Source organism: Chrysochloris asiatica, unplaced genomic scaffold (assembly GCF_000296735.1).
Source record: "Chrysochloris asiatica unplaced genomic scaffold, ChrAsi1.0 scaffold00090, whole genome shotgun sequence".
NCBI classification, from domain to species: Eukaryota; Metazoa; Chordata; class Mammalia; order Afrosoricida; family Chrysochloridae; genus Chrysochloris; species Chrysochloris asiatica.
Window position 1 is genome coordinate 10,704,793 of NW_006408608.1, and position 24,430 is coordinate 10,729,222.

The following is a 24,430-nucleotide window of genomic DNA, read 5'->3' on the forward strand; positions in this document are numbered from 1 at the left end:
TAACCACTACGCTACCAGAGCTCCTTTGGCCTAAAGGAGGCAAATGAGTTCACTGTCTGGGAGATACTAGCAGTTGATGAGAAGTAACCAAAACAATAACTCACTGTACTTTTTCTGCTTTTCTAACTTTGCAAATCATTGTCGTCACACTTCAGGTGATGGAAAGATGTGGTCCAAGCTCTGAAAGTAAAGCATTATTTTTGTGGTAGAAATCTAGCCCAACTGGATGGCTTGCTATGAAAAAACGCAATGAACTGCCAGGGCTGGAGAACTGCCATTTAAGTGTCTGGTCACATAGGTTCACGTCCCTTCCCAGTGTCTCCCATGGGGCAGTGTGAGAGGGCACATTTCCTTGCCTTAGGTCTCTTCTTGCCTTGGGTTGTCTGTCCCTTCCTGTTGAGAAGACTGAAGACCATGGTTGCTAGTCTTGAAAAGTTACTTCAGGTGGACAGCTCACTTAGTTTCATGGAACCATGGAGGAAGTGCTAGATCTCAGGAACCTCCACCCTCTAGTGATTCATCTCTGCCCTGTGGCCTCCTGAGTGGGACTTCTCAACAGGGAGGGTGACAGAAGAGAGGTTTACTTTACTCTTAGCAATCTTTTGGTAGAAAATTCATCTAGCCCCTTTGATAACCATTAATTCATACTTTAATTTAACAGAATTTATGTGTGAATTACTTAGGCACTTCTCCTTGTCTATGTAGTTTTTGATCTGAGACAAAGTCTAAACAAGACCAACATACAAAGTCTCCTAAAAGTCTTAGTATGGGTTGAGGCTTTAATAACTTCAGATATAGTATAAGTGCCCCCAATATTTGACTTTTTTAATTTTTTAAGTTTCTACTTAATTTTTTTAATTTAATGATTATCTTTTAAACTTAATTTCTTTATCAGTAATAGCCGTCTTTAACCAGAGAGAGTGAAACTAAAAATAACAGTTAAAAATACATTAATCGTTCTGTAAGCTACCTGAGGTGATCTTACTAAATGGTTCGCTACTCGCTTTACCCAGAAAACCCTACAAAATTATACAAATCAAGAAATCCGAATTTTCAGTTGTATTTTAAGAAAACCCATGAAACTGACTAGGCCATCAAGGGTATGTGTAGCCAGAAAGCTGCCAAGGATCTGAAAAATGTCACTTTGCAGAAGCAATGTGTTCTGTTCCAATGTTAACAGTGGTAGAGTTGGTACATGTGTCCAGGCCACACAGTGGGGTTGAACACAAGGTGGGTGGCCCATAAAGAGTGCTGATTTTGTGTTGCACATGCTGAAAATTTCAGAATAATGCAAAACTGCTGAGTTTAGATGTGTATTCTTTGGTTATTGAGCACATTCAGGTGAACAAAGCCCCCAAGGTATGCCACTGCACTTCCATAGCTTGTGGTCAGACCAACCCCTACATGAGCTTCCCCGGCCACATTGAACTGATCCTGACTAAAAATGAACAGCTCGCTCTTAAATCAAAAGAGGAGGTTGCACAGAAGAAATATCCCTGAAGAAACAAAAACATATAGCTCACTTAAAATGCAAGAGGAGGTTGTACAGAAGAACAAATACCCCAGAAGAAACTGAAAAAACAAAAAGCATACAGATCACTTAAAATGCGTATATAAGTTCTTTAAAATGTGTTATTCACAAAGGAAATGTAAATTACTTCATGTTATCCCCATAGCAGCCCTATAAACTTGGTCCTATTTGTACATTTTACAGTGGAAACACAGAGAAATGAAGTAACTTGCCGAAAGTCACAGAGTAAGTGACAGAGCCAGGATTGAAGCTCTCGGGTCCTTGCTCTACTGCCTGTCTAATTGTTAAGGAATTGCTAAGTGATGTTTCATTCACAGTATCTTTAACTTGAAGTTGGAGATTTTATAAGTGACTCTCCTTTTTGTCAGGGTAGATTTTGCTGCTGAAGTAGAATGTGGAGCTCTTAGCAGAGGATGTATGCTTATCCTTATTTCTACCTGCCCCAGGGCTGCCAGCGCATTGTGGAGGACTGGCAGAAAATCCTGATGGTGCGCTCCCTAGTGGTCAGCCCTCATGAGGACATGCGAACATGGCTCAAGTACGCAAGCCTGTGTGGCAAGAGTGGCAGACTGGTGAGTGACGCTCCACCAGATGGGATGGAGGCTGAGCAACAGTGGTGCACCTGACCTGACCTGACCTCTCTTGTTTTTTAAGGCTCTTGCTCATAAAACTTTAGTGTTGCTCCTGGGAGTTGATCCATCTCGACAACTTGACCATCCTCTGCCCACAGTCCACCCACAGGTGACCTATGCATACATGAAAAACATGTGGAAGAGCGCTCGCAAGGTATGTCCCCAGACTCGTCCAGTAAATGACCCTGACAAGAGCCACACCGCCTACCCACAATGTTTTGCTTAATAAACTAGCTGGCCCAGTTCCAAAAAGGGAATAGTGCTTGTGGAGATGCATAGATGCCATTGATCAAAACACTAGGTGAGGTCCCAGTTGTAGCTGTTAACATCCCGACTGTGGTGGCACATACAGGATGATTAGTGACATAGTGGTTAAGCACTCAGCTGCTAACCAGAAGGTCAGCAGTCCAAACTCACCAGCTGCTCCATGGACGTAAGATACAGATATTTGCTTCTGTACAAACCGTACCGCCTTGGGGACCCTGTAGGATTGTTCTACTCGGTCCTACAGGGTTACTATGTGCTAGCGTCACCTTGACAGCACCAGGTTTGGATTTGATTTCAGAAAAGATGGGTATTCAAGTACTAATGTAGCATATTTTGAAAACACACTGAGATTTTCACAATACCAGGTTGTTTTTGTCAGACTTCTAGTCTCCATTTCTATCATCAAATTGGAATCCAAAGGCAACAACACCCAAGAACATAATAATGCTGAAACCAGTAGGGAAAGTGATCTTGAAGCCAATGCAGAATTCCTCTTACTTATTTATAGGCAAGCCCTAAAGAAATAAACGTGGCTCCTATTTTTGTTTTTGCCTTTGTTTTCTTTTGTTTCTTGCTGGTTTTGGTTTATTTAAAACAAAAAAACAAAAGCAAAACATTGTCTCTCGATGATGATGATGATGATTAGCCAAAAATAAGCCGTGAAGACAGATTAGCACTCATTTTGCCTGACCCCCCCTCCTGTCATCGTCCTTACCAATAGGGGGACACTCCCAGCTCTTCACTCCCAACTGTGGTCCACACAGTGATGCCTGAGAGGAGCAAAGAACCAATCACTGGAGCTGTGCTTGTGGGAAAATCTGATACAGCATCAGTGTACCTAGGCTGCAGGCGTACCTAGGAGATCCTTGTTTTGTAGTTGGTTGACTCAGTGTGACTGGATACCACCCAGAGTGGCAACATGACCATGAATTCAGACAGTCTTTGACCTGGGTCTGCTTCAGTACAGAGGATCCAAGTTTGCTTCTCCAAAGATGCGGTTTTTATGGGTGTTTTTGTTTTGTTTTGTTTTGTTCTGTTTTTTCTTTTTCAGTTTTTATGAGCCTCCCGGGCCAGAGCAGTTCTGATTCAATGCCTGATCTTCCTCCAGGCAAATGAGAAAAGCAGAAGGTGCTGGATCTGATCGCTGTCTGGTTTCCTTCCTATTATATAGCCTCCAAGTCTTGCTGTCTTGACAAAGGCAGGCAGAGGAGCCTTTGGGGTAGCATCTCAACCAAGAACTGGTTTCTTTCATGGCCCAACTTCCCCATGCATTTGTTTTTTTCTTAGGAGCCCCAAATCTGGTTAAAGCCCTAAAACCAAATGTATTGAAAGTTAAGAAGTTGACTGCTAAGCAAAAGGACAGCAGTTCAAACCCACTAGCTGTTCATCAGGAAAAAGATGAAGCAACAGTCTCCTTCCGAAAAGATTTCAGCCTTGGAAACCTTATGGGACAGTTCTATATCAGGGGTTGTTGTGGTTATGTGCCGTGGAGTCGGTTCCGACTCATATAGAGACCCTGTACAGGGTTTCCGAGGCTGTTAATCTTTACGGGAGCAGAATGCCTCATCTTTCTCCTGCAGAGCAGCTGGTAGTTTCGAACTGCTGACCTTGCAGTTCGCAGCGCGATTCGTAACCACGTATCAGGGGTGGGGAACCTTTATTCTGTCAAGGGCCATTTGGATATTTATAACATTATTCATGGACCATAAAAATTTATCAACTTAAAACTTAGCCTGCTGTGATGTGATGGCTGGAACTGTGGTTGCCTTGACAAGGCCAGGTCAAATGATTTTTCAGTGTGGCACTGTGGGTTAATGCGCCAGACTGCAAAGCCATTTGAACTGCAAGGTCAGCAGTTCAAGCTCACCAGCTGCTCATTGGAAACCCTATACAGGGTCGCTATGGGTTGGAATTGACTCAATGGCACTTGATAACAACAACATTTGACCTGTGGAGTACAGTGGTTCAAACCCATGAGACACTTCTCAGAAACCCTATACAGGGTTGCTATGGGTTAGAACCAACTCATTGGCACTTAACAACAAAACAATAACAATACGGATGTTCCCCACCCCTGTTTGGTTTCCTGCAGAGCCACTATGTATCAGAATTTGACTCAGCCACAATGGGTTTTGGAGTTATTTAAAGTTGAGGAGCTCTGGTAGTGTAGTGGTTACAATTCGGGCTGCTAACTTCAAGGTCAGCAGTTCAAAACTACCAGCCGTTTCGTGGGAGAAAGATGAGGCTTTCTGCTCCCATAAAGATTTACAGCCTCGGAAACCCTGTGCAGGGTTTAATATTGAAGGCACACTATACCACTGTACATTAAGCCCAGTGTTAAAAATGCTCCATCATTATAGTTCAGGAGCTTCCCAAAGAAAACTATCTGGTAATAATTGTGCTGCTGCCCAACTTTGTTTACTTCTCTGAGCTTTCATTTCCTCCACTGTAATCAGGGATTGTAGTCTCCACCCTGCCTAAAACAAAAGAAAGAGCTTGAGGAAAAAGCAGACCCTATTTTGCAGGAAGTGTCAGGCAACAGATATCTATAAGGTGTTTTCCTAGACAATGTATTTTACAGAATCTAGAGACAAGCTGGTTCTTCAGTGAAATGTCACCAAACTGAGAACATTGTTCTTGCCCTCAAATCACCCAGGCAGTCAAGAACCAGGAATCCTAAGCCCAGCTTAAACTCCCTGGGCCTTTGAGAAGCCTCCAAGTGAATGGTCCTTCATCTGTGTTACTATTGCTACTGGGTGCCGTCCACTTGGTTCTGCCTCGTTAACCCTCAATCTGTACAACAGAACAGAGCACTGCCCTGCCCTGCCCCACACCATCCTCTCACCGTCATTGCTAGACTTGAACCCATGATTGCAGCCACTGTATCAGTCCTCATTGGGAGTCTTCCTCTTTTTCACTGACCCTCTACTTTACCAAGCATGATGTCCTTCTCCAGGAATTGGCCCCTCCTGATAACATATCCAAAGGACATGAAATCAAGTCTTGCCCTCCTCAATTCTAAGGAGGATTTTGGATGTACTTCTTCCAAGACAGATTTGTTTATCATATTGTCAGTCCATAGTATACTCAATATTCTTCACCAACACCATAATTCAAATACATCAGTTCTTCTCCAGTCTTCTTTATTCATTGTACAGCTTTCACATGCACATGAGGTACATGAAATCACCATGACATTAAAAGAGAAAAAACATATCTTCCTCACTTCCTGGGAATGGAGAAAATAGGAATTTTTAATAGAACATTTTCAAGTCCTGGAAAAGAAGTTGCCTCCATTCTGTAAATTTGGAAGATACTGGATTCACCTGCTCTGGATAAGTTTAATATTGAGCTTTAAATCTAAACTAATGCCCCACTTCCCCTAGTTCTGGCAATTTAATTTTTATTCAGACCTTCATTAAGTCCACTGATAAGAGAGTTTAAACTCTGAACCATCAGTGACACTGAGCTTACTGGCTGTGAGAAGAACCTGGTATCAGAGTTCCTGATCTAGTTTCTACTGGCTTTCATGTACACACAGATCACAATGAGTTCTCAAACACCTTTTTAGTGTTATGCTTATATATACATACGTATTTTTATTTTATTTTATTTTTTAATCTGGTCAGTGTAGTTTTTAGAGGAATGTTGATCACTTTTCCAGGTCTAGGATGCTAATGTAGATCATTTTTCAAAGCAGTGGTTGGGTAATGGAACTCTGTGAAGGCAGATGTCTGGGGAACATAGGTTTCTTGTTAACTGTTGGAACATCTGTGTGTGTGCCTTCCTTGGGCATGGATTAGCTGCTTGATAAATTGTCACATCATCCTGGCTCTGGGTTAAGTTGTATCTCTTGATGCCAATTAAGTCCATAAGTTACAAAGTATCTTAGCCTGGTCCTGGTCCTGGTCCTGGTCCTGGTCCTGGTTCCCTAATGCATAGAGTTCTGTTCTCCTTCAAGGCTGTCATCATTGAAGCAACCAGAAACCAAAATAAAACCTCATATATGATTCATTTATATATAAAGTAGCCTTATTTATTTGCCACACACACACACACAAAAAAAACCCTTTTTCATATTCTCTCACATAATGTTTCCCCTTCCTTGGTTAGTGGATTTAGGGTTTTGCCATTTCCCTGGTTGTTTTGATGTTTGTGCACTGTCCATCTCCATTGTTAGAAGACCTGGTTTATGAAGATGGCAGGATGTCTTGACATGCCAGACTTACACAAATGGCTTTTAACTTATTCCTACATCTGTGACTCTGTGTTTCTGCTCTTTCCTAGTTCAGCTGTCCATTTTTACCCACAGTGCTTTCTGCTTACTTGTGTAAAATCCTGTATTTTAATTAAATTTCACTGTTTGAGTATGATCTGAGGATTTTGCTCTTAAGCCATCCCATTCATCTAGACGTTTACTTTGCCTTTCTCCCTTTTGCTCTTGGATGCATGAGGGCCTTCACCCATCTCTGTTCTTATTTGGGTACTAAAAGTTCTACCTGATTTTAAATCTAGTTTTTACTGTGCCAAGTACACAAGGTGACTTAGTGTTTTAAACAAATACTGAAGTTTTACTAGCCTGAAACAATTCTTCATCAGCCTGGTTTCCTCCAGGGCACTAGTGAAGTAAGCAATTGTTTCAGATGACTTCATGTGAGTTGTTATATGGGGGTAGCCAGGCCAGTAGTTTTTCAGGGCTTATTAAACTGCTAATTACAGTTGGCAAAGGCAAGCGAAGTGGAGTCAAACTAAATGATAAATCTTGAGAATTCTAGCCCTCTCCCCGCACCATGCCTCAGTCTTCTCTCCTACAGGGTCCTCTCCCTGTGTTCTGAGGTGTTCTGTTTGGAGAGGGCTTGACTGACTTGTCTATAAGGTGAACTAAACTTCATTGTCATGAGGTTGGGCCCATGCCAAGAGGCTCCTCATGCCTTTGTCCTTCTACAGATCGATGCCTTCCAACACATGCAGCACTTTGTCCAGACCATGCAGCAGCAGGCTCAGCACGCCATCGCCACCGAGGACCAGCAGCACAAACAAGAGCTGCACAAGCTCATGGCCCGGTGAGCTTCTCCTGGACACACAGCCCAGGCCAGTCACATTCCAGCCCAGCCACGCCAGCAGCCTCGCTGACAGGCAGCCAGAGATGAGTGCTGTCCAGTGTCTGCCCTCTGTTGTCCCACATTTTAGCAGCCCAGAGTATCCACTTGCTGCTTGCCTCCTGTTAAACCAGGTCCTGTTCCTAAGCCTCTAGAATCCCTATCACCGTATAGTGTAGTAGTTCTGATTCTAGCTTTAGAATGGGCTCTTTGTTTTTAAATCGTACATATACTACTAATTTGATGCGTAACTTTAAATAAGTTATTACCCTTTCTGTGCTTTAGTTTCCTCATTGTATAAATGTGTCTTGGAATAGTTCCTACATCCTAGGATGGTATGAGCTATCATGAAGATTTTCAGAAACAATACACACCTGAAATACAGCAACAATCAGCCAATAGTAGTATTCTTAAAAAAGAATTGAAGGGATGGGGAAAGTCCATATAGCAGTAAGTAGGAACAATTACTCCCTATAACTGTTGCCCACACAAACTGGAATTGGGGCAAATAGGTCCATACAAATAGCTGCCCAGTTTATGCTGTCATTCAAAGACAAAAGTCAAAACCAAGAAAGAATACTGCTGATTCTATCGCATTGTTTCCTGAGGGCAAAAGTGAGTGCCACATAGACCTTAGTATATCCAAACACAGTGAGTTGTCCCCTCAGGAGGCTTTATTCGAGGAGGGAGCAATTGTGGGCTTGTTTCTCTCTTCTTAGATGTTTCCTGAAACTTGGAGAGTGGCAGCTGAACCTGCAGGGCATCAATGAGAGCACCATCCCCAAAGTCCTGCAGTACTACAGCGCTGCTACAGAGCATGACCGCAGCTGGTACAAGGTAACCCAGAAGCAGGAGCCTCCTGGCCTTTCCCCAGATGTAGAGCCAGACTCCCGAGCCTGGTCTGTATCCTCCTGTAGCGTCATGGTTTGCAGGCAGGCCTTTGTAGAACTGGCCTGACTCTGTAAATTTTCTTCCTTGAGTACCTGGAACTGGTCTGTCAGAAGCCTGAAGAACCTGCTTTCCCCTTACAGGTTTAATTGATACAAGAGAGTGATCCTTTTCTTTGATAAATATTTATTACACGGTGTGTGTGCTTACATTTCTGCTCTCTTATAGGCTCTTAGTTGTCTCTTTTCCTATGAACATTGGACACCAATCTATGAAACTTTATCTTCCCTTGGGTCATCTGTTCCTTCCTGACTTTTTTCTAATTTTTACCCTGCTCCCCAGCCTAAGAACTTAACTTTGTTTGTATTGGAAAGGCCCAAGTAACATCCTGTTACATCACAGGAAACTTTTCTAACAGATAAACTGTGAGAATTAGCAATGGTATGAAAAATGCTGTTGACTTCGAAGTGATTCTTGGATATGTGCCTCTTCGGTGATCACACACATTCCTGTGTTTTATATCTTTTCTGAATGGCCTTCTGGTAATAGCTGCTTGGTATAGCAGATGTCATCAGTTTCTTCTAGTCTCTTCCTGACTTCCTAATACCTTTGTGAGTAAAGCCCTCTGGATTCAAAGCATGCACCTGAAGACCAGGGAAGCATTTGTAATTAAAAATCTTACCCTAATTTAAGCTTATTTCATTCAGATCTAATTTTGTCATGTTGTTGTTGAGTGCTATGAAGTCAGTTCTGATTCAGAATGACCCAGATACAAGAGAAGAAAACACTGCTGCCCATTCATTGCTATATTTGAGCTCATGGTTGCAGCCATTGTATCAGTCCACCTTATTGAGGGCCTTCCTCTCTTTTTGCGGACCCTCTACTGTACCACGCCTGATGTTCTTCTCCAGGAACTGATCCCTCCTAAAAATCATGCCCAAAGTACGTGAGATGAAGTTTCCTCATCATGGCTTCAATAGAGCATTCTGACTGTACTTCTTCAGCACAGATTTGTTCCTTCTGGCAGTCCCAGGGTGTATTCAGTATTCTTTGTCAACACCATAATTCAAAGACATCAGTTCTTCTGTCTTCTTTATTCGTTGTTCAGCTTTCACATGAAAGCTGATAGGAAACACTGTGACTTGGGTCAGGCTCACCTTAGTCCTCAGAGTGGTTTCTTTGCTTTTTTTTTTTTTTTAAACACTTCAAAGATGCCATTTGCAGCAAATCTGCCCAGTTAAATATATTGTTTGATTTGTTGATGCTGCCTCTATGGGCTTCGATTACGGATCCAAGTAAAAATGAAATCCTTGACCACTTCTATATTTTCTCCCTTAATCATATTTTGTAATAACAACAGTAACTACCCGCTCTAGGATAGCTACATGTCCCAAGCTAAAGAAATAAACGCTGTAAACTCAAGAACTGTCTCCTAGCCAGAATGACTTTTCTTTATTCACCTTTGAGGAAAGAAGCAAATGAAAAGGAAAAAAAAACTGGTGCCAGGGTCTTCGTTTTCAAAAGCATTTCTTTATGTGAGTCTTTTGGGATTTGGTGCCTTGTACCATCTGAGTCCTGTGTGTGTGCACGCACTGTTTCTGTCTAGTTTCTCATGTCTTCAGCTCGGTGCCTGGCACACAGTAGATGCTAGCAGCAGAGGTATTTGTCAAACAAATGAAGGGACCAGAAAGCTGAATCTGTCATTGTAGAATTCTTAGCATCAAAAAAGGCGAGGTAGTATCCATTTTTCATTCTTATTATTCAGAGGGTCATGGTGCATCAGAGACACTTTGAGGCTAACAGCAAGAGCCTCAGTCAATCTCATATTATTATTAGCAAAATGGACGCGTTTATATTATAGAAAAACTTGGCAGCAAGACGCACAAAGGAATTTCTTGCGTATCCAGAAAGCCTAACCAGTAGTGGGTTGCTTAATGTCCTACAACTGCTACAGACTTACCATGCCCCAAACCAGGCTCTTCATCATGCCCCTTACACCAGGCCATGGTGTTAGACCTAGACAGACGAATGAGATTCACACTCTGCAATGCTCTACACCTTCAATTTCCTTACTTCCCCACTGTCATATGACCCAGGCCAGACCTTCATCGTAATGACTGGCTGCTTGCCCCAGTCTCGTATCTGTTTATACACTGTTATAGAAATCTCTCAAAGCCAGGAAAGCTGTTCCATGCAGATGGAAATGGGACCTCCTGGGCATGGTCTGCCTGGTCCTCTAGTCTGGTCGACGTACTCTGCCTCCCTCCCTGGCTTCAGCCAGACCAGTCTGCATAGAGCCTCCTCTGAGCCTCACTGTGTTTGCCCACATTGTGTCTTTGTTCCTATTCTTACCCCTGCCAGGAAGTCCACACTGCTGCCTTCTCTCTTGTGCCTTCCCTGCCCCTCCAAGCCTGCTTTTTGTTTTGTATTTTTAATATTTTATTGTGAATTATGTGATAGTTTACATGGAAGAACGTTAGTTTTACAGTCATTCTATCGTGTATCGTTTGATTGCCATTTTACAATTCCCTCCATGCATCATCAACCAACCAAAGGGTAAGCCTGCCCCCCGTCCCCCCTCCCCCCAATCTGGTCATCAGCACACAGCCCCTCTCCCTCTCTGGGTCTAAAGTCCCCCAGCTGATCCATCTCTCCACATCATCATCTCTGCCTCCAAGCCTGCTCTTTAAAACCTACTACTCTAAATCCTCCTCGACGTGGGATTTTCCTAGTCCCCATCCCTGGTTGAAAACTTCCTCCTTGGTATCCTTATTGTCCGTTTCTCACTGCCTTAATGTCAGGTTGCCTTATGTACTTACTCTCTAGCTCTTGAGGCTTAGGTGTGTGCTCTCCTACCAGATGAAAGATTCCTTGAGGGAAGGACCATGTCTTGCACCTCTTGATGTGCCCCTCCAACACACCTCTTAAAACTTGTAGAGTTGGCCTGAGTGACTCCCATTGAATGTGTCTATGATTAGTGACATTTTCTGGACTGACGCCTCAGCTCTGACTTAGGTTCCTCTCAGCCACCTCATGTGGCTGTTGCTCACAGCCCTCCTCTGTCGTCCCCTGACCAGGCCTGGCATGCATGGGCAGTGATGAACTTTGAAGCTGTGCTACACTACAAACATCAGAACCAAGCCCGTGATGAGAAGAAGAAGCTACGGCATGCCAGCGGGGCAAGCATCACCACCACCACCACGGCCACCACCACAGCATCCACTGCTGCCACCACGGCCCCCAGCACCGAGGGCAGCAACAGTGAGAGTGAGGCCGAGAGCACTGAGAACAGCCCCACCCCGTCTCCCCTGCAGAAGAAGGTCACTGAGGTACCCTCCCTTCCCTCTTCTGCCACTTAGAACTGGCCCAGCACCAGGCTTTCTGAGGAGTGGAGTATCTGTTAAATTTAAAGGAACTCTGAAGTGCCGCAGGAGACTGGGAAATGTTGTTTACGGTGTATGTGTATGTGCATGTGCTTAGGGAGACAGCATAGCCCCATGCTGAAGAACTGCTCCTCAAGTACATCCCTTGTGAGGCAGCGTGCTCTCTGATGGACTACACGGGTGTGGGCGTGACCGCGCTCCTCTGAGGCTGCGCACTGAGGAGGCCTGCGGGGATCTGCTCTCTGCCTTTTTCTCTCCTCTTCCATCTCCCCATGGGCTCGCAATTCGGAATATACTGAGGCAGCTGGCATGCTCAGAGATAGCATGTTTGGAGCCTCAGCCCTACCCTTTCCTGTCTACTGAGGAAATTAGACCAAGATAATAACATTTTAAACACAATTATCATTTACTGAGTGCTTACTCTGCCAGATACTGCCTTAAAGGCTTTGCATACTGACCTGACTTACCCCTCATAACCACCCTTTCAAGTAGAAACTATTAGCATGCTCTTATGCCCATTTTACAGATGAGAAAGCTGAAGCAAAAGTGTCTCTAACACTTGTTTATTCCAACAGGATTTATCCAAGACTCTCTTGATGTACACTGTCCCTGCCGTCCAGGGCTTCTTCCGTTCTATTTCTCTGTCACGAGGCAACAACCTCCAGGATACACTCAGGTACCTGAGAGGGGACAGTGAAACCCGGCCTGGTAGGCCATGTTAATGGCAGGCCACAGAAGTTATGCATAGAGTTCCTCTTTCCCTTCCACGCCCTGATCAGTGCGTTCAATCAGTGTATTGGGCCTTTCTTTATACATCAGGTCAAGGGGCAGCCGCTGATGATGTCCTAGGTTGTGGGTGAAATATGTAGGATGAGGGAGAAGTGGCAGGAAGGACTCTCCATGTGTGGTTTATCATGTAGAGAATAAGAAATTAGTCTGTGTCTCATATTTCTGAAATTTCAGTAGCTCTTAGCGGCAGCTTTATGAGGTCTAAACAAATGGTGCAAACCAGTTGTTTCCAGCAGCCTCTTCTCCCTTTGCGGCTCTCCAGATGGACAAGTGCCAGGTCTTCTGTTGCCACTGTTGTAAGGGTGGCTCTTTCTATACATGCAAACATTTGTGGCTCTCAAAGGGTTATCCCTGGGTTAGATTTCTGTGTTTAAACCATGGTGGTCCCTCTACATTATCTGGAATGAAAGATTCATTCAATTCAAGTGGGATGATCCTTGTGGTGTTTGCTCAAGAACACTGCTGGTCATCACTTCCACCCTTTCCCGAGTGGCCCAGAGACCACATTTGGGAACCACTGACCACTGCCCTGCCAATTCTCCTCTTCTCGAGAGCCTTAAGGATAAACAACAAACATACACTGGAAAACAAAATTTTCTGTGACTTTCTTATTTTTCTTTTCCAGAGTTCTCACCTTATGGTTTGATTATGGTCACTGGCCAGATGTAAATGAAGCTTTAGTGGAAGGGGTGAAAGCCATCCAGATTGATACTTGGTTGCAGGTAAGGAGGGTCAGCTTCCCTCTTCTCCCCACTCCTCCTGGAGTCACACTGCATTCAGAGTAGCATAGCAGCATGGGTAAGGAAGTAGGGGTGGGTACAAGGTCAAAACTCCTGATTCTCTTTAGTTTCTTTTAGAGAACAGAGGGCATGAACCATTTCCAAGCCTAATGGCGTCAGCCAGAACGAGTTACAAGAGCTGGGTTTTGTCCAGATTAACCCGCGTCATTTCCACCTGTTATATGTTGCACTCTGTGTCTTTGTGAATACCAGGTTATACCTCAGCTCATCGCAAGAATAGATACTCCCAGGCCCTTGGTAGGACGTCTCATTCACCAGCTTCTCACTGACATTGGGCGATACCACCCACAGGTATGTGGAGACCCTAGGCCAGGTCTCACCTAACCCCTACCTTTTCTGTGGTGTCCAGCCTTTCCTAAAGCTGCTGTAGAGACACAAGTACAGTGGTTGGGAGCCAAGGTTCTGTCCTGCACCCCGGAGAATCTGCCCAGCCACAGCCGCAGTGGTCAGATTCCCTTTAAGACTGAGCCATCCCTGTCCTGGATGTTAATGCTGTGCTTCCCGTTTCTCTTGCCTTCATGCCAACTCCTTTCACACATCTGTCTGCAAATGCCCCCTTTGTCTTGTTCTAGGCCCTCATCTACCCATTGACTGTGGCTTCCAAGTCAACCACCACAGCCCGTCACAACGCAGCCAACAAGATTCTAAAGAACATGTGTGAGCACAGCAACACCCTGGTACAGCAGGCCATGATGGTGAGTTGAACGTAGGCGGGACCTCCCTGACCATAGCCACCTTCCCAGAGGTCCCGCATGAGTTTTTCTTCCTCGGCACCATGCCGTGTGCTTCCTGTGGCTGCCAGAAACAGCACCTTGTACTCCTTCAAGAGAGATGTGTCTGAGTGTGCTTATCCCTGTTGCTTCGCTCCTTCCACTCGGGCCAGGTGAGTGAGGAGCTGATCCGAGTGGCCATCCTCTGGCATGAGATGTGGCACGAAGGCCTGGAAGAGGCGTCTCGTTTGTACTTTGGGGAGAGGAACGTGAAAGGCATGTTTGAAGTGCTGGAGCCCCTGCATGCTATGATGGAACGAGGGCCCCAGACCCTGAAGGAAACATCATTCAATCAGGTAGGGATAAAAACCCTAGATGGCATGATCAAATGCCTGTCAGACTCATTCCCTCCTAGCCTCGCTACTGACTTTAATAAAATATTCTCCCTTGGAGCACACAAGAACACGAAGAATTTAATTGGCATTAAGTTAAAAGAACCCTCCTAAAATTTTAACGGGAAACCCACAAGAGATTGCCAGAACTTTCCCTCTCTCCTTCCAGCCTTGTTGTTGTTGTTAGTTGTCTTCTAATCAGTTCTGACTCCTGGTGACCCCATGTGTATAATAGAACTGCTCCATCAGGTTTTCAAGGCTGTGACCTTTCACAAGCAGGCCTGTCTTCCGAGGCACCTCTGGGTGGATTTGAATTGTTTACCGTGCCTAATTCAGCACCCTAATCATTCAGAATGGAGCCCTGGTGGCCAAGTGGGTAAGTGCTCTACTGCTCACCAAAGGGTGACAGTTCAAGCCCATCAGCTGTACTATGGGAGAAAGATGTGTCAGTCTGCTTCCATAACAATTACAGACTTGGAAACTCTCTGGGCAGTTCCACTCTGTCCTCTGCGTGGCTCTGAGTCCCATGGGTTTAATGATTCTGAAGCCCCCACCTTCGAGAACTGTGAAGCCTCTCTCAGTAGCCAGTCCTGGACCCAGAGCTTCCTTCCAGTCAGAGGCTGCACCAACAGGATTTGGCCTGGGGCTTACTGGACACCTTGACACCATTTTCAGATTTCTCCTGCTTCCCTCCTAGGCATATGGTCGGGATTTAATGGAGGCCCAAGAGTGGTGCAGGAAATACATGAAATCAGGCAACGTCAAGGACCTCACCCAAGCCTGGGACCTCTATTACCATGTGTTCAGACGCATCTCAAAGCAGCTGCCTCAGGTAGGCTCTTCAGGGTACAGTGGCATTAGATTCCCGTTGACTTTTCTAACTGCACCTTGTAACATTCATTTAGAGGTCTCTGGTTGCACTCCTTCCTACCTGCAGTGTGTGAGACAGTGATGTAAGATAGTGATTGCTATTCACCTGCCATTGAAAAATACATAAATTGCCTTTAAATTCCTCCCAGGAGGCAGAAAACTAAATCCTTTGGCAATTATTCACAGCTCACATCCTTAGAGCTGCAGTACGTCTCCCCAAAACTTCTGATGTGCCGGGACCTTGAATTGGCTGTGCCGGGAACATATGACCCCAACCAGCCGATCATTCGCATCCAGTCCATAGCTCCATCTTTGCAAGTCATCACATCCAAGCAGAGGCCCAGGAAGTTGACACTAATGGGTAAGGACCATTGTGCAGTTAGGCCACCTGCTTCCCCCTCCCACTCCGAATGAGTCCCTCCCCTTCCTCCCTCCCCTATCTGAAACGACTGCTTACCATCACACTAATCTTTCATAGGCTCCATCTTCCCTATGTTTACTGAGAGGGAAATAGAGGACAAGTGCATTTGCCTTCACTTGCTGAGACTCTTAGTTTGTTCATATCGTTGAATTTGTTTAAGTGAAGTGTAATGACAGCATGCAAGAACAGGTGGAAGAATCATAAACTTGGCGTATAACGTGGTGGCAGGTGTTGGGGGAACTGAGGAGGCCAACAACGAGTTGGAATGCAAATGGGGACAGCAGGGAGCAGAGCCTCTTTTTTTATCATCACTAACTCTCTTTGTGGAAAATTCATAAAATGAAGTAGAAATGACTTTGAGAAATTCCCACAGTAAGGTTTGTTAGTAACAGAGTGTTACCTGTTCAGATGGTTTAAGTAGGCCTGTGTACTCTGGTGGCACCTTCAGGCCTCTCGTCCTCTCTAGGAATGCTCTGTTTTTTAATTTTAATGATTATGCACCAACCCAGTACATCTAAACTGTGGTCCACAAGTGATTCTCTTTCCCTAGGCTGGCATCATTCAATATGAAAAAGTAGTCAGGTTCTCATCAGTGTTAAACTAAGGAAATGTTCCTTCAGGGAAGGAGCTGCTTTCAGAGGTGGGCAGAGCTCAGAGAACCAACTGAAAGCACCCAGGAACAAGCAACAGTGAGCAGCTGTTCCCTACAAGGGCAAAGAGATTGGTGCTACTGGAAGCCAGCGAGATCTGGAACCCTGAAGGAGGGGCCATCCACAGAAGCGCTCACCCAGATAGAGGGCTGTAGCTACTTTTAGAACCAGCTCAGGCCAATTGGTGGGGACAGAAGCCCTCATCTTTTCCTCTTCTCACCCTCTTAAGTTCCTGCCAGTGCCTCCTACTGGCCAGTCCCAGTGAGGGAACCAACTGGATGATCTGTAGGGGTTCAGGCTTCTCTGTTGGGGCAGGACAGAGGGCAGAGAGTGGATCTGAGGGCGAGACACAGAGGACAACGATGATGATGATGTTGTCTATATAGAGAGTCCTGGGCCTCAAAGACAGAAGTATTTTATGTTTGATATGAGGAGGAGTCAAAAAGCTCATGGAAAAATGGAATTAAAGGATAATACTTTTGACCTGGTGTGGCGCTGTGGGTTAATGTGCTGGACTGCAAGGTCAGATTGAACCACAAGGTTGGTGGTTCAGGCTCACCAGTTGCTCCTCAGAAACCCTGTAAAGGGTCGTTATAGGTCAGAACTGACTTGACAGCACTTCACAACAGCAACAACAAATAATTTTTGACAAATTTGTGTGTATGTGGTCTATGAGGAGCCCTTGATGTGCAGCAGTTAAAGTACTCAGCTGGTAACTGAAAGGTCAACAGTTCGAGCCCACCAGCCTCTGTGTGAGAGACAGGTGTGGCAGTCTGCCCGTAAAGATTTGCAGCCTTGGCAATCCTCTGGGGCAGTTCTACTCTGCCCTTCAGGGTCGTTTTGAGTCTGAATCGACTCAGCAGCAGTGGGTTGTGGTTTGTAGCATCTGTTAGCCACTGATGCATGTACCCTTCTTCACAGGAAGCAACGGGCATGAGTTTGTTTTCCTCCTGAAGGGCCATGAAGACCTGCGACAAGACGAGCGGGTGATGCAGCTCTTTGGCCTGGTTAACACCTTGCTAGCCAATGACCCAACTTCTCTCCGCAAAAACCTCAGGTATTCAGAGTCTCATAAAGACAGCAGCATTTTGAGGTGGCTTCCAGGGTTTCCTGTATCTGGCCTATGCAGTCATGGATCTTTACCAGATAAGTTAGAAAACTGTAAACGTACCTGCAGGAAGTCATTAGCACACAAAAGAAAAATTCTCTCAGATTGGTAATGTGCACCCTTGTGGAGATGAGTTTATGAAGATCCAGAGTTCAGAATAAAACAGTTTGTACCATTAGATTGGAAATTCAGAGATTTGATGTACTTAGCCCTTTTTGGGATTAAAGCCCAGTAAAACCTTTCCTGCCCTCAGTGTTGTAGTTAGGTGCAGATTGGCTAGTTCTGGCTCATAGTGACTACATCAACATCAGGCCAAAACCTTGCCTGGTCTTGCCATCATCACAATCGTTGTTTGAGCCCATTGTTGCAGCCACTGTGTCAGTCCATCTCATTGAGGATCTTCCTCTTTGTCACTGACCCTCGACTTCACCAGGGGAGCATGGTGGCTCTGCACAATAAGCACTGGTCTGTGAACCACAAGGTTCACAGTTCAGCTACTCCTCTGAAGAAAGATGAGGCTTTCTGCTCCTAAAAAGATTTACAACCTCAGAAACCCTATACAAGGTAGCTATGAGTTGGACCCAAATCAACAGCACTTCACCACAACAACTACTTTACCAAGCATGATGTTCTTCTCTAGGTCCCTCTTGATAACATGTCCAAAGTTTTACATAAAACAAAGTCTCACCATCCTCAATTCTGAGAAGCATTCTGGCTATACTTCTTCCAACATAGATTCGTTCTTCTGACAGTCCATGGTATACAAAAGGGCTTCAAAAAGTTCGTGGAAAACGGAATTTTTTTCATGAACTTTTTGAAGCCTCCTCATTTTCAATATTCTTCACCAACACCATAATTCAAATGTATCAATTCTTCTATCTTCCTTAGTCAGTGTCCAGCTCTCACATGATATGAGGCGATTGAAAATGCCATGGCTTGGATCAGGTGCACCTTAGTCCTCAAAGTAACATCTTTGCTTTTTAACACTTTAAAGAGTCAGTTTGCAACATATGTCCTTGGATATTTTAATTGCTGCTTCCATGGGTGCTGATTATGGATCCGAGTGAAATGAAATCCCCAAACAGTTGTCACTGAGTCAGTTGTGAATCTTGGTGACTCCATATGTGTCCGATTAGAACTGTGCTCTATGGGGGGTTTTTTTGTTTGTTTTTAATGTTTTATAGTGAATTATGTGGTAGTTTACATGGGAGAACATTAGTTTTACATTCATCCTATCATATATCGTTTCATTGCTATGGTTACAATCCCCTCCATGCATCATCAACCAACCAAAGGGTATAACCCTGCAAGCCTGCTCCATGGGGTTTTTAATGACAGATTTTTTTTTTTTTTTATTGAAAAGAAGTAGATCGCCAAGTAGATCACTCAGATCTACCTCTGAGTGGGTTTGAACCTCAAACCTTTCAGTAGCAACTAAACATGTTAACCACTTGTACTACCCAGGGTCCTTTCTATTAAGAACATGAGTATTGATCTGGGAGGTTATTTTGTCTACATATTAGAAACAGTCACTTGATAATTCCCCCAAAGTGATCCAGGTATTAGGCAAATTGAGGAGCCTGATGCTGCTCTTTGCTCTCACAAAGGCCCCACATTACACACCTTACAGCAGCCCTGTGCCAGGGGCTCATGAAAAATAGTTTGCTTGTTGTCGTCATGAGCAATCAAAAGTGTCCTGTTTCCTGTACAATAACCCTGTCTTCCTGTGGGCATCAGCATCCAGAGGTATGCCGTGATCCCCTTATCAACCAACTCGGGCCTGATCGGCTGGGTCCCCCACTGTGACACACTGCACGCCCTCATCCGGGACTACAGGGAGAAAAAGAAGATCCTCCTCAACATTGAGCATCGCATCATGTTGCGGGTATGTGAGGAGCCTTTCAGTGTTGCGTAGGCAAAACTGCTTTGCTAGTTCTTGTGTGTGTGTGTGTGTGTGTGCATGCGCACACACATGTGTGCACATGTCCGTGACTGGCAGATCTATTTAAGAGGAGGTTGAATGAAGTGTGTCCTAAAGCAGATAACCTTTTCTAAGAGACCCTAAAGCTCCAAATTGATGTTTCATCATCTCAGTTGAGACTGGACATACATTTCCTGAACCCCTAATATCTACAAAGCAGTGACTATATGGGAAAGTAATGGTTAATAGCTATGTATGTAGTAAGAAAGAAAATGGCTTGTTACCCCAAACCTTGAAGCCTCCACTGCTGTCTTTCAGATCAGCAGGCTAGTACTGAGCTCAGAGCCTAATGTTTTCCCTACTGTAGTCATCAGTTCAGAGTGACCAGTCAGGTTTTCCTTTCACAGGGTTCATAGTTCCTTCTCCTTTGAGCTGAATAGGGAAATTAGAACCCTGGACCTTGGTCCTCCTGGACTTGAGCTAGCTTGTCCTAGCTGTCATCTTACATTCCTGGTGTATCCTGGTGCAGATGGCTCCAGACTACGACCACTTGACTCTGATGCAGAAGGTGGAAGTGTTTGAGCATGCTGTCAACAACACGGCCGGGGACGATCTGGCCAAGTTGCTGTGGCTGAAGAGCCCCAGCTCAGAGGTAGGCATGTTCAACTGTTCCTGCTCTCTGCTCCCCTCCCGTGGATCCACCCTTACCTGGGATGGTTTGGCCTTTGTTCATGTACACATGCTGGACCACTCTTAGCTGATTGGCTGTAGATTATATATAGTCTTTTATAACAAAAGATAGATGAGTGAAACATTCAATTTAGCACACTGAGTTTTAGGAGTTTCTTTGTTACTTACAATAGTATTTGAGCTCTTTATATATTAAGGATGGTAAATCCTCTTTTTCATTTTCTGCTTGATTTTTTACTTTTGTTAACAGTATTCTTTGGTTTAGGGTTTGTTTTGGATATACAGATATCTTCTTAAAGTGAGATGGTCAGGATTTTTTTTGTGTGTATTTTGTTTTTGTGTTTGTAACTTTATCGTGATTGGAGGAGGGTTTACAGAGCAGATTGGTTTCCCATCCTCCATCTCCTACACAGCCTTTCTCATGTCACTGATTCCATCCCCACGTTGGAGCATCACTTATCCCACTTCCCCGCTGCTGCCCCTGTCCATGCCTCCTGCCTTCGGAACTTTGTCCCTGGGTAATGCTGCCTCTTTGATCTCAGGTGGTGGATTATTCCAAGGAGTGTAGACCTCCCTAGTGTTATTGTCCCTTAACGACCTGGCCACAACTGAAAATTGAGCCATGGGGGTGCAGGGTGGCAAAGGGCCATAGTCTCTGGGGTTCCACCAGTCTTTATGTTACTAGTAAGTCTGGTCGTTTTTATGATTTTGAGTTTTGTTCCACATTTTTCACATACTCGATCCAGTACATTCTAACATGATCCTTTTTAGAGGGTTTGGTAGTGGTGGCTGGGCACCATCTAAGTCTTCTGGTCCCAGGGTTGTGGATGTGTTATCACATTCTTTTCTTTCAGGTTTCCACCTTTGGCTTTATATTTACTAAAGCCTTCTCCACCTCAAGATTACATGTTTTTTAGTCTATGTTTTCTAATACTAATTATAAGATTTCATTTTTTACATTTAAACCTGTAACCGATTTGGAATTTATTTTAAACTTTTTTTATTGTTAACTCATAGTGACTCCCTGTGTGCAGATAGAACTGTACCTTAGAGTTTGCAGGGCTTTGTGACCTTTTAGAAGCAGATATCCTGACTTGGTGTCCGAGGTACCTCTGGGTGGGTTTGAACTGCCAGCCTTGCAGTTAGTAGTCCAGTGCTTAACCATTTATGCTACCCAGGAACTTCTGTTTTAAGCTTAGGATATAACGTTATCAATAGCTTTTAAGGTAACTAACCAACTATTTACCACATAGTTTTTCCTTTCTCCACTGTTTAAGAGATTCCATTTTTATTATACACCAGATTCTTCTGTGATCTTGGATTTCTTTCTAGAGCTCTCCTGTTCTATTTTATTGACCTTTCTGCCTGTTTCTCCTCAAGTATCACACTATTAATACAAGTCTCTTCTCATTGGTTATTTCCCTTTTTTTTTTTCTTCCAGTGAACTTTGAGATTGTTTTATCAAGTTACCCCAAAATTTCCTGTTAAATTTTTATTGGAATAACATTAAATGCAATTTGGAGGAGCTCATGTATTTCTCGTAAATACGTTTTATTTACTCAAGTCTTTATATTTTCAAACAAAGTTTATTTATTTCATCTAGGTCCTGTGTACTTCTAATTAAGGTTATCCTTAGGCATATTTTATTATTACTATAATCGTGAATAAGGGCTTCATATCTTTATGCATCCTAACTGGTTATCGATGGAATGTTTGAACACTTCTGATTTGGGTATAATTGCCCCCATTGATACCAGTTCACGTTTCCAGAGCCTTCTTTTACATGCTCCCTTGTGTTCTAGGTGTGGTTTGACCGGAGAACCAATTACACCCGCTCGTTGGCAGTCATGTCAATGGTCGGGTATATTTTGGGCCTGGGAGACAGGTGAGCAAATTCAGCTCATTTCTTTTGTCTTTTTTCTCTCTGTTGTAGTCTGCTTAAATGGTTTCATTTTTGTCCAGTGAGCCTTATGACCATTTGTCGAATAAATATTTGTGTTTTGTACTTTAGGCCTCTTTCGCAGCATCAACGTAGTCCCTTATTTAGTATCCATGCCACCAGAGCAACACATCAAACTAAAGCGAAGTAAAACCATAGTTCAAGGGTATTACTTTTCTGCATAGGCTGGTTTGATTGATTAAAAATCATATTAAGCCTGATTGATTTTATTCATTCGATAAACATTTATCAATCACCACTATGCTAAAATGAATAATTCCATTTCTATCATTGAAACCAACCAAAGTAGATCTCTGTGATATTTTTGCATAAATGTCACCCAAATGTGCTGGCTGAAAAAGTAATTACAGTGTTCAGAAATGGACACAAAAGAATTTATGAGAAATAGTTCTCTGATATCTACTGTTCTTTTCATGGGATCATATGTCATACAATTCTTTGGGAGTAAAAATAATTTTATCCCACAAAAATAATAAATTCTTGTTTTAAAAAAGACAAAACTAGCTAATAAGGAGCAGACTGTCTATTGACAAAAGCCAGGTGCTCGTGCTTGAATTGGCTCAGGGGCTCTAAAAGACAAAACCCTATGAGAGCTGCTGGGAAGCAGGGACAGAACCTTGCCACTGAGATGCCACCACTGCAGAGAGCTCTTTATCATGTGACCAGAGATCTCAGAGCCAATGACTGTGACAGTCACAGAGAAATCCTTGTTCTGTGCCTAGAGGAGGGCTCAGCAAACATTCTCTGTAAAGAGCTAAATAATATCTGTTTAGGCCTTGTGGGCCATATGGTCTTTGACACAACTCTTCAGCTCCATAGTGCAAAACCCGCCATAGATAATCCATAAATAAACACACATGGCTGTGTTCCAATAAAACTTGCTTTTAAAATGCAGATAGTGGGCTGGATTTGACCTGAGGGCTATAGTTTGCTGACTCCTGTTCTAGAGTAGTATCACATACTTGATGACTTATTCATCAGTGCTGCACTGTTAATCCCCTCCCTGGTCTCTTTTGCTTCTTCAAGGCACCCATCCAACCTGATGCTCGACCGGCTGAGTGGGAAGATCCTGCACATTGACTTTGGGGACTGCTTTGAGGTGAACATGTGTTCTAGAACACCACAAATGATCAGCCTTCTCTGACATCTAAGGCAAACTTAATCTCAAAATGCATTATTCTCACCCCTGCCTCTACTACGAAGGCAGTAGAAAGTCAGTCTAAGAAGTGGAACTCCTGCTGACTGACAGTGGTTTTAGCTGGACTGTCAACGTCCCTATCTCCAAGAGTCACTGACCATGCCCTCTGTAAGCAGCACTCATCCACCACAGTGCCTGCTGGCTGAAGGCCTGGGCACGATGTGCCCTTTGATTTCTTGATGCTTTTTGTCAGCCATGTTTCAAACACCTGTGAGAAGTCCGCCTCACTAAACTAAACAAAAGTGACCTCATTCACCTGAAATCAGTGCTGGTGATGCAAAGGAAAGCTACCTTTTTCACCTGGGTATCACGAAATTAATCTAACCAGTGGGTTTGACTTTTTTTTTTTTTTTTTTTACAATTATCACACTGTAGGTTGCTATGACCAGGGAGAAATTCCCAGAGAAGATTCCGTTCAGACTGACAAGAATGTTGACCAATGCTATGGAGGTGAGTGGATATTGGAAACAAGCTCTTTTGGAGTAGGACCAATACAAAAAACAGATTTGCTTGATAGACTCTTACTGGTTCCCAAAACAGCCCTTGTTATTTCTGTAATTTTTGTTGTTGTTAAGTGCCATTGAATTGGTTCCGAGTTTTAGCGACCCCTATATAGCGTTTCCAAGGAGAAGCTTGGTCGGTTTGAACCACCAGCCTTATGATGGTTCACAGTCCAGTGCTTATCCTATAGTGCCACATTGCAGGACTCCATTTTTGTAATCATTTCCTATAATTTTCCATTGTTTTAGACAGCTGCAGTACATTTACCACTTTTCACATCTGACCTTTGTTATAGATGTACCACATTCCTGACTTGATTCCTTATTCACAAGACATCCCAGCCAGATAGGTCAGAAATGTCTTGTGGCTGCTTTTTCAGAGCGCCTCAACTTGCTTTGGGTCCTAAGGCATCAAGGGGCTTACGTTGGTCACTCCATGGTGGTGGCTCTGTCCCTTCTACAGGTTACTGGCCTGGATGGCAACTACAGAATCACATGCCACACGGTGATGGAAGTGCTTCGGGAACACAAGGACAGTGTCATGGCTGTGCTGGAAGCCTTCGTCTACGACCCCTTGCTGAACTGGAGACTGATGGACAGTAAGTATGATCAAGTGGACAA

At 44.0% G+C, this 24,430-nt stretch overlaps 1 protein-coding gene across 1 annotated transcript in view; it reads left to right on the forward strand.

Moving 5' to 3' along the window:
• MTOR (mechanistic target of rapamycin (serine/threonine kinase)) overlaps positions 1 to 24,430 on the forward strand; it is a 160,581-nt gene that overhangs the window by 130,327 nt on the left and 5,824 nt on the right. Inside the window, exons 35-53 of the mRNA XM_006866389.1 lie at positions 1,978 to 2,103; positions 2,186 to 2,317; positions 7,378 to 7,493; positions 8,249 to 8,366; positions 11,495 to 11,746; positions 12,376 to 12,476; positions 13,215 to 13,311; positions 13,582 to 13,680; positions 13,962 to 14,084; positions 14,273 to 14,455; positions 15,189 to 15,323; positions 15,548 to 15,722; positions 17,354 to 17,489; positions 19,278 to 19,425; positions 19,991 to 20,113; positions 21,954 to 22,036; positions 23,138 to 23,210; positions 23,685 to 23,759; positions 24,273 to 24,408. Coding sequence (XP_006866451.1) covers positions 1,978 to 2,103; positions 2,186 to 2,317; positions 7,378 to 7,493; positions 8,249 to 8,366; positions 11,495 to 11,746; positions 12,376 to 12,476; positions 13,215 to 13,311; positions 13,582 to 13,680; positions 13,962 to 14,084; positions 14,273 to 14,455; positions 15,189 to 15,323; positions 15,548 to 15,722; positions 17,354 to 17,489; positions 19,278 to 19,425; positions 19,991 to 20,113; positions 21,954 to 22,036; positions 23,138 to 23,210; positions 23,685 to 23,759; positions 24,273 to 24,408 — 2,431 coding nt within the window. The remainder of the gene's footprint in view (positions 1 to 1,977; positions 2,104 to 2,185; positions 2,318 to 7,377; positions 7,494 to 8,248; positions 8,367 to 11,494; positions 11,747 to 12,375; positions 12,477 to 13,214; positions 13,312 to 13,581; positions 13,681 to 13,961; positions 14,085 to 14,272; positions 14,456 to 15,188; positions 15,324 to 15,547; positions 15,723 to 17,353; positions 17,490 to 19,277; positions 19,426 to 19,990; positions 20,114 to 21,953; positions 22,037 to 23,137; positions 23,211 to 23,684; positions 23,760 to 24,272; positions 24,409 to 24,430) is intronic.